General features: G+C 66.6%; 2 protein-coding genes across 2 annotated transcripts in view; one reads left to right on the top strand and one right to left on the bottom strand.

Moving 5' to 3' along the window:
* Positions 1-2,529: 2,529 nt before the first annotated feature.
* B3GNT8 (UDP-GlcNAc:betaGal beta-1,3-N-acetylglucosaminyltransferase 8) lies at positions 2,530-4,818 on the top strand. The gene is made up of 2 exons (XM_032795665.2): positions 2,530-2,621; positions 3,503-4,818. Exon 2 carries the CDS (start codon positions 3,524-3,526, stop codon positions 4,733-4,735), a length of 1,212 nt encoding a protein of 403 aa, XP_032651556.1. The 5' UTR covers positions 2,530-2,621; positions 3,503-3,523; the 3' UTR covers positions 4,736-4,818.
* Positions 4,819-6,461: 1,643 nt separating this feature from the next.
* The window catches only part of BCKDHA (branched chain keto acid dehydrogenase E1 subunit alpha), a 6,300-nt gene continuing 3,856 nt past the window's right edge, over positions 6,462-8,905 (bottom strand). Inside the window, exons 3-6 of the mRNA XM_032795616.2 lie at positions 8,298-8,686; positions 7,489-7,630; positions 7,225-7,396; positions 6,462-6,691 (exon numbers count right to left, since the gene is read on the bottom strand). Coding sequence (XP_032651507.2) covers positions 6,521-6,691; positions 7,225-7,396; positions 7,489-7,630; positions 8,298-8,686 — 874 coding nt within the window. The 3' untranslated portion in view covers positions 6,462-6,520. The remainder of the gene's footprint in view (positions 6,692-7,224; positions 7,397-7,488; positions 7,631-8,297; positions 8,687-8,905) is intronic.

Here is an 8,905-nt window from a genome sequence, read left to right as displayed (position 1 = left end):
TACCTGCAGCTTGGGGCGGGCTCAGGCCCCGGCTCGGCAGTTCCCCCCTCAGCCCGGGCTCCCTGCAGGTGAGGTGGGGCCACGCTCGGAGAAGCCCCCTGGTGAACCGTAGAGCCGGGGTCCTGCCCTCAGCCCAGCCTGGAAACCTTCCCTGGGCTCTCGCCGGGATCAGCAACAGCAACTCGGCTCCGGCGCTGCTCAGCGGCAGGTCGGGCTCGGCAGCATTGGTCCCATTCGTAAGATGGGAAAACTGAGTCGTGCATTAACCACCCCCCGTCTGTGGGGCTGGTATGTTACCAGAAGCGCCGGGATCTTTCTAGGGGGGAAAAGGCAACAGGCCGCGTTTACTGGAGATACAATTAGCACACGGTCCATTGCACCTGAAAGTCTCCTTTAGGCCTGGCCCCGGGCGTTACTTAGCGGGAGGAATCTCAGTCCCGCTGCAGCAAAGGGGGCGCCCGGCAAAGTGACCAGGGAGGCGACGGTGAGTGTGGCTGGCCGGCGGGGGCCGCTAGACGAGTGAGCCGACCCCCCTTGCCCACCTGAGCCGCTGCCCCCGCCTGGGGGGTGAGCTATGCTCGCCGGAGGGCAGGTGCCGTTCGCGGACGGGCTCGGCGCGGGCCTGGGGGCAGCAGGCGAACACAGGGCGGAGGGTGACGCGGCGCTGCGGAGAAGGGGCTGTTCTGGGGTTTGGCTCTGGGCAGAGTCGGGCTAAAGGCAGGATTTGGCCGAGCGCCATCGACCACAGGGCGGCTAGTTGGCGTGTTCCTCGGAGCCGTGCGGGGGCTCGGGGGCCCTTGGCCGGGAGGCTGCGTGGCCGGATCCGTGCGTCGGGCTGTGCCGGCCTGGAGGACGGTTAGGGAAGAAGTGAAGTGAATCCTGAACATTAACCCTGGGAAGCCGAAAGGCCACGCGTGGAGTGGGGCAGCGCCTAGCTTGACGCGAGCCATTAACACGGGTGGGGGGCTCTCCCGTGGGCGATGGGAGCGGAGAGGTCAGTGACTCGCAGGGTTGGAAACGGGACTTTTGTGCTAAAGAAGATACATGTATCGGGCAGGAGGCGCGGGGAGAGGGAATCCAGCCGGGGGCGGCTGCCTGGGGGGAGCCCGTCGGTTACCGAACTAGCGCTGAGGCCGAGAGGAAGCGGAATCACAGACCAGGGCGCGGTCCGGCTACGTGCCCCGGCCGCCCGACACGGGCTGCTCGGCTCGGCTCGGCCCGGACACCAGGGTTTCTGGGTTTCTTTGGGGCCGTGATGTCCCCTGCATCCGCCCCGCTGCGTTTCTCTGGGCACCTCGGGGCAGCGAGGCCGGAGGCAGAGAACGATCCCCCGAGCGAGCGGCTGGAGCCAAGCCGAGTCCTTGGGGAGTCGAGCGGAAAGAGGTGGCGGGGGGGGGGGGATCCCAACGACTATCGGACACGGGTCTCATTTGTCTGGGGTCCTCTGGTCTCCCAGCTGCTTTAAACCGAACCGGGACCTGCTGCCCCTCCGGCCCGGTTCCAGCGACTGCACCGTGCGAGCAGTTCCGGAACCGCTACGCGGGCTTAGCCGAGAGCCCAGCGGGGCTCAAGTTTTTGTCCTGGTGACCCCTTCGCAGGCGAGCCGCTGAGTGCGACCCCCCCCACTAGACACCTGTTTCCATATTTAACACCACTAGAAAGGCTGGAGGCAAAGCGGGGGGTGGGGTGGACGCTGGCAGGTCTGGACCCCCCACGTAGTAACCTAGCAACCCCCTGAGGGGTCCCAACCCCCAGTTTGAGACCCCTGGGCTATTCTAGCTGGCAGGGCTGTGGGGTCTTGCCTAGGATTTCATAGACTCGTAGATTATCAGGGTTGGAAGGGACCTCAGGAGATCATCTAGCCCAACCCCCTGCTCAAAACAGGACCAATCCCCAAATGGCCCCCTCAGGGACTGAACTCACAGGCCTCGGTTTAGCAGGCCAGTGCTCCAGCCACTGAGCTATCCCTTCCCCTGGGTCAGGCAGGCCCGTGCTCCAGCCACTGAGCTATCCCTCAGGGGAGGTGTCTGTACGACCTAGGGTTTCTGGGTGTGTTTCACTCCATTTCATCTGCTCCATTAGCCACCTAGAAAAAGCCCCTTTTAGCTGTGACAAGAGCTTGCTGCAGCTCAGAACAGACTCTTACATGTGCTGATTGTTCAGGCTCCAAGGAACGATGGTCACTAAGCACCACATGCTCCGGCCTGTCCAGGCAACCAGATCTCCTGCTTCAGGGCAGGCGGCTGGCTGCACAGGGCAGGCAGGAATCGCCCTCTCCCTCCCAGCACAGCCCAGTGGACCTGGGAGGAGGGGACCGCCGGGGAGGCCGTGTCAGGGCGGATGATGGGCAAGTGGAAGGCACCAGCCCAGGGGAATCTCGCTCCCCAGTTAAATGCTGCCTGAGAGCACCACGGGCTCCTCATCCCCTGCCATTCCCTCCTGGGTGCCCTTCTGCATCATCCCCAGCCTGTCTGTGCCAGGAGGGCCCCTCAGCTAATCTTTCGTTCCTGTGGTTCTCTCCCCAGCATGGAGATGCAGCCAGCTCTGGGGTGGAACATGTCCGCACGTCACAAAGCGAGAGAGTGTCCCGCTGCTGGCGGGAACTGATCGCGGTCATGCAGGTGAGAGACCCAGCAGTCCTCCCAGCCCTGTTTCCTAACCCCCCTCTCCCTGGGGCTGGGATGCTTATAAGAGGCACATGGGATCTTTCTGGGGGGGAAAGACAACACGCCCCGGTTACTGGAGATACAACAATTAGCATATGCATTTAATCACACCCCCCCCACACACACACCCCATCCCGCCAGTCCATGGTCCAGACTCTGGCTCAATCTAGTGGCCAGGTCCCTTGCTCACGGGTAGGGAGCAGCCAGCCTGTCGGTCGCGACACGATGCTCCAGGGAAGTCTTGGCAGGACAAAGTTTCCTGGCGAGGCCCCCTCATTTCCCCAGTGATTTTCCTTCATCGGGCCCAGTGAGTTTTGCCGCGTCAGGCTGTGATCAATGGTTTGACGAGGGCTCGTTTTCTGACATTGTCCTTCATCTGGTTCTTTCATTGAGTCACCCCAGGCGGGATTTGACCACAGCTCCCTTGTCCCGAGCCGTCAGTCTGCCCCCCTCTCGCTCCTCTCCTAACACCCCTTCCTCAGCCGCACAGAGCAGAGTTCGGTCACACGCGGCGGTTTGATCGGGAACATCGAGGTCAATGCAGAAGAAAAACAACCCGGGGCTGCTTGTATGTATCTGAACATGCTGAACCTACAGCCAAGTGGTGACCTTCCCAGGCCCTCCCTGCCTTGAAATCATCCCGGCCCCAGAGAGATTCTGGCGGCCGCATCTCTCCCAGTGGGCCCACGAGACCATTCCTTTCTGCTGTTTGAAAGGGGGCTGGGCCACCCCACAGCCCTACACGTAGCACATGCTGCGTGATTCTCTCCTTAGTCTGTGGCCTTCATTCTAAACGATACCAAATACCAACAGAAAACCCTCCTCCTCCCTTGCAGGCTCCGTGATGGCGGAGGACCATGAAGGGGACCAAGCTGCTGACGGTGGCTTTGGCCCTGCTGACGCTGCTGGCCCTGAAGGCCTATATGGACTGGAGCCTGGAGCAGCCCGAGAGCCTGCCCCCCCCTGAGCCCGCCTGGCCCACCACTCCCGAGCCGCTGGCCGAGCCGCTGGGGGACGACCCGGTGGGGCTGCTGCTCCGGCTCAACGCCTCGCTGCAACGGCTGCGCAGCACCGTGCCCGAGGCGGACGCCTACTGGAACCGCCAGCAGCACGGGCTCTTCCGGGCGCTGGAGGGGGGCCTGGCCAACGGCACGCGGGGCTGCGGGGACGGGCCGGCCGCGGCGGCCGAGATCAGCGACTTCGCCTCGTACCCAGAGCAGCACCAGCGCTTCGTGCTGCACGCCGAATGCCGCAGCTTCCCGCTGCTGGTGAACCAGCCCCACAAGTGCGCCGGCAACCGGACCTTCCTGCTGCTGGCCATCAAATCGGTGCCGGGCAACTTCGCCGCCCGCCAGGCCGTGCGGGAGACCTGGGGCCGGGAGGGGGAGCACGGGGGGCGGCCGGTGCGCACCCTCTTCCTGATGGGCACGGCCCACGGCCCGCACCAGCCTGACCTGTGGCGCCTGGTTGCCTACGAGAGCCGGGCCTACCGCGACGTCCTGGTGTGGGACTTCGAGGACACGTTCTTCAACCTGACCCTCAAGGACTTGCTCTTCCTGGGCTGGGCGCTGGCGCACTGCCCCACCGCCCGCTTCGTGCTCAAGGGCGACGACGACGTCTTCATCAACATGCCGCGGGTGCTGGAGTACCTGGGGGCGCTGCCCGGGCGCCGGGCCCAGGCGCTCTACACGGGGCAGGTCATGGCCCATGCCGCCCCCTTCCGCCAGGGCACCAGCAAGTACTACATCCCCGAGTCCTTCTACGCCGGGCCCTACCCGGCCTACGCCGGCGGGGCCGGCTACATCTTCTCGGGCCGCCTGGCCCCGGCGCTCTTCCTGGTGGCCCAGCACGTGGCCTTGTACCCCATCGACGATGTCTACACCGGGCTGTGCTTCCAGGCGCTGGGGGTGCAGGCCGAGGCCCACCCCGCGTTCCAGACCTTCGACATCGCCGAGAAGGACCGGGCCGACCCCTGCGCGCACCGCAAGCTGCTCCTGGTGCATCGCCGCAGCCCCCAGCAGACCGTGCGGCTGTGGCGGCAGCTGCATGACCCCCAGCTGAAATGCTGAGCTGGGGGGGCAGCGGGGGCTCCGGCAGGGCAAGAGAATGGAAACGTGGGCTCGGTTCTTCCCTCCCGCTGCGTTTTCCCAGCCCCCCCTCTCCAAGGCGGGCACAGGGCCTGGAATCGGGCGGGAGCTGTGTGTGCCTGGGGCGGGGGGCACGGCTCTGCTGTTCCCGGAGGGGCCATTAAAGAGTGTCTGGCCAGACTGTGATCTCGCTGCTTGGCAGGGGGGCGAATGGAGCGGCACTTCCTCAACCCGGCCCCGCTCTGTGCAATTCCCCATCTGCCCCCGCCCTGGCCAGCCACTGAGTGCAGCAGACCTGGCTGTGGAGGGAGCCCGGGACTGCGGGTTGGGAGTGAGGGGCACCGGCAGAGCTGAGGGGAGTCCAGGGCTGGGCTAGCAGGGGCTGCGGGTCGGGAGTGAGGGGCACCGGCAGAGCTGAGGGGAGTCCAGGGCTGGGCTAGCAGGGGCTGCGGGTCGGGAGTGAGGGGCACCGGCAGAGCTGTGGGGGCAGGTCTGGCTGCTAGTCCCTGGTGTGAACTAGTCTTGCTCTGGCACAGGGCAAACCCCCATGTGCCCCCTGCATGTCACCCCCCCGCTAGCGCCCCCTGGAGGCTGCACTGATGGTTACACTCTGTCACCTCTCCCCAGGGGCAGCGCAGCATCTAATCCGCTGGCAGGGGGAGCCCCGTGCTGGCCCCGTAACCCCCACTGCTGCTCCTCGGGGGCGGGGGAGGCTGGTCCCCTCGGCCCGGGGTCCCCCTGGCGCCCCAGGCTGGGCTCGGATCCGGTCCCTCCCCCTGGTGCAGGTAGAAGACGCTCCCCTCTGGGAGGCCCACCCCAGGGCTCCTGCCACCTCTAACCCCAGCAACCTCCCCCCCCGCTCCCCATGTCTGACCTGCCTGCTAAGCCCAGCCAGGAGCGGAGACTCCTCGGGTTGGGACCCCCACCCCCCGAGGCCAGGGCTGTGTCAGAGGCTGTGACCCGCGGGGAACTGGCTGCCCAGGTACGAGGGGATGCAGAGACGGGAGCTCTTAGCACAGAGAAAGTTTATTGACCCACCAGGCCCCAGGGCCACTTGGCTCCAAGCCCGAGCCGGATTTCCCAGCCCCCCATGTAACAGCATGATGGGCGCTGCCCCTGACTATCCTACGTGTGACAGAGCCTGGGGCCCGGGGGCTGCCCGGCGAGGGACCGGATCTGCTGGGCCGACTCGCCAGGAACCGTGGTTCAACCCCCCCCCGCCACCTCTCACCCGAGCCTAGGAAGCAGAACCAGCTTGCACTAAAACACCCTGCCCCTCCCCAGCCCAGGGGCACAGGGCAAGTCCCCCCGGCTGGCAGGCAGACACAGGGTAGATGGTGCCACTCACCCGAGTCTCCCAGCTGAGGCCGAGCTCTGTGCCCAGCCCACGCAGTGAAGTGGCTCCTTGCTCCTGCCTGGGGCAGCTCCCCCCAGCTCCAGGGACAAGCTCTCCCCTCCCTGCCCACTAGGGCCCCGGGCGCCCCAAATCTGGGCTGGGAGGCTGCAGGCAGGACAGCGAGGGGACCTGCCAGCCTGTGGGAGGGGAAGAGATCCCAGAGATGGGGTTTCCGTGAAGCCTGGGGGGGGACTCTGTCCGAGCTAGGAATTCCCGCTGCCCCAGTGACCACACCCCTTCCCCCCCCGCCCCCGACAGGACTTGCTCACACCCGGGGAACCCTGCCCCCGGCACGGCGCGGCCAGGGGAAATTGAGGCAGCTGCCGGGTGCAGGAGGGGATGAGGTGAGCGGGCTCCCCCGCCATGGGGCGTCACTTCTCGAAGTGCTCCAGGGGGTAGTGCTCCCCGTAGAGCCGGAGGTGCCGCGCCAGCGCCTCCTGCTGCTTCTGCAGGTGCGAGGGCATCTCGCAGTACACATCCGAGAACAGGTGCTGCGGGCTGGGCTTCAGCTTCCGCTCTGCCTGCTCAAAGGCCTCCATGACCTGGATGGGGGGAGGCAGCGTTAGCCAACACCCTGCTCCGCCCACTAGCCTCCACTCTCCTCCCAGAGCCAGGCAGGACCCAGGTGTCCTCGCTCCCAGCCCTTGTGCAACACCCACTAGCCCCTGCTCCCCTCCCAGAGCCGGGCAGGACCCAGGCGTCCTGGCTCCCAGCCCTTGTGCAACACCCACTAGCCCCTACTCCCCTCCCAGAGCCGGGCAGGACCCAGGCGTCCTGGCTCCCAGCCCTTGTGCAACACCCACTAGCCCCTACTCCCCTCCCAGAGCCGGGCAGGACCCAGGCGTCCTGGCTCCCAGCCCTTGTGCAACACCCACTAGCCCCTACTCCCCTCCCAGAGCCGGGCAGGACCCAGGCGTCCTGGCTCCCAGCCTTCCCCTCCTCTTAACCTCCAGGGTGCCAGCTCGGGCTGAGCCGGGAGTGGGTCACTCTCCCCAGCCTCCCTACACCGGGCGCCAGCCAAGCCCCATGGGCAGCCAGGGCTGAGGGATCCCGGGGGGGAACCCCCCTCACTCACCCTCTTGCGGGATTTCTTCCTCCAGCTCTTCTCCTGCTCCTCGTCCCACCAGCCCCTGCCCACCATGTGGTGCCGCAGGCGGGAGATGGGGTGGTCCTGCTTGTCCCAGTAGTTCACCTCGTCCACAGAGCGATAGGCCGAGCTGTCGTCACTCGTGCTGTGGTGCCCAATCCTGGGGGAGGAGGAGAATCAAGGTGTGAGCCCCGCCCCCTGGTTGGGCTGCCCCGCCCCATCCCTGTGGCCCCGCCCCTGGCCCCGCCCCACCTGTAGGTCATGGCCTCGATGAGGAAGGGCTGGTTCTCGGCGATGGCTCGGCGCCGGGCCTCCCGTGTGGCGTTGTACACGGCGAGGACGTCGTTCCCGTCCACACGGATGGACATGATCCCATAGCCGGGGCCACGGGCCGCTGGGGGTGGAGAGACACCGCTGGGCATGCGCTGAGCCCCAGGGCCAGCCCCCCACTCCAATTCCCCTCCCCGTGCCCAACGGGAGGCTCTGTGCACTGCAGGGTGCTGGGGGAGCCCCCAGGCTCTCCAGCTGCAAACCCCACCCAGGAGCCGGGCCAACGCGCCACTGGCTGGTGGCAAAGGAATCGCCCTGACGGGTTGTTGACTTGAAGTGCCCAGCCATTGCCGTGGCATCGTCTGAGACACGGGCCCACCCCTGCCCAGGAGAATGGGGTTGGGGGTCGCCCTGGAGACGAGCTGAGTCACCTGACGCAGAGACCAGGCAGTGAGAAGGGAGGAGTTGACCCATGCTGGGGAACCCAGGACCCCCCCAAAGGGTGACTGAGTGAGGGGCACCGCAGGGGGCATCTGCTGGGCTGGGCGCGGCCTGGCTTCCCAACAGGGGGCAGAGGGGTGGACGGAGGAGTGGGAAGGGGTCATGCCCCGGGGCTGGGCAGCCGGACAGCGGGCTCCGGCTCTCACTGGAGAGTGGGCGACTGGTCTGCACCCCAACTGTGTGCCTGGAGACCTCCCCAAGACGAGGCAGGGTCACAGCAGTCTAGTGGGTGGCTGGCACGAGGTGCCGGCCTGGATCTGTGAGCCCCGACTCCCCCCCCGGCCCCGCACCGATGCCGTCGCCGCGGTACTGCTCCGAGGTGGGTGTGGAGATGGCGTAGCCGTTGTTGCGGCAGAAGAAGAGGATGGGGCACTCCAGGGTGGCGGCGAAGTTGAAGCCGGCGTGGGCGTCGCCCTCGCTGGCTGCGCCCTCCCCGAAATAGCAGATCACGGCCCGGCTGGCATTGTCCCGCTTGAAGGCGTAGGCGGCCCCCACGGCTGCGGGCAGAGTGGCGGGGGAGGGGTTAGTGCAGGGGGCTGGGGAGATTGGCCCAGAGCCTCCCTCGCCCCGGCCAGCCAGGTGGGCAGGGCTCTGCCTCTGGGCCCTGTTGTGAGGCTCTGCTCTGGAGTAGCAGGGGCTGCGGATTGGGATTAATGGGCACCAAGGTGGCTGCGGGAGCCTGGGAGCGGGCTACGGGGTCAGGCTAAGGAGCGTCAGCCATGAAATATGGGCTGGCACACAGCTGGCTGTGTGTCTGCAAGGGCCGGGCTAGCAGGGGCTGCAGGTTGGGAGTGAGGGGGACCGGTAGCGCTGGGGGGACCAGGGCTGGGCTAGCAGGGGCTGTGGGTCGGGAGTGAGGGGCACCGGCAGGGCTGGGGGGACCAGGGCTGGGCTAGCA

This window comes from Chelonoidis abingdonii, chromosome 11 (genome assembly GCF_003597395.2).
Source record: "Chelonoidis abingdonii isolate Lonesome George chromosome 11, CheloAbing_2.0, whole genome shotgun sequence".
Taxonomy (NCBI): domain Eukaryota; kingdom Metazoa; phylum Chordata; order Testudines; family Testudinidae; genus Chelonoidis; species Chelonoidis abingdonii.
This window is presented reverse-complemented; position numbering and strand designations above follow the sequence as displayed.

Coding starts and splice junctions, on each gene's coding strand:
- B3GNT8 (XM_032795665.2), top strand. CDS start 3,524: ATGAAGGGGACCAAGCTGCTGACGGTGGCTTTGGCCCTGCTGACGCTG.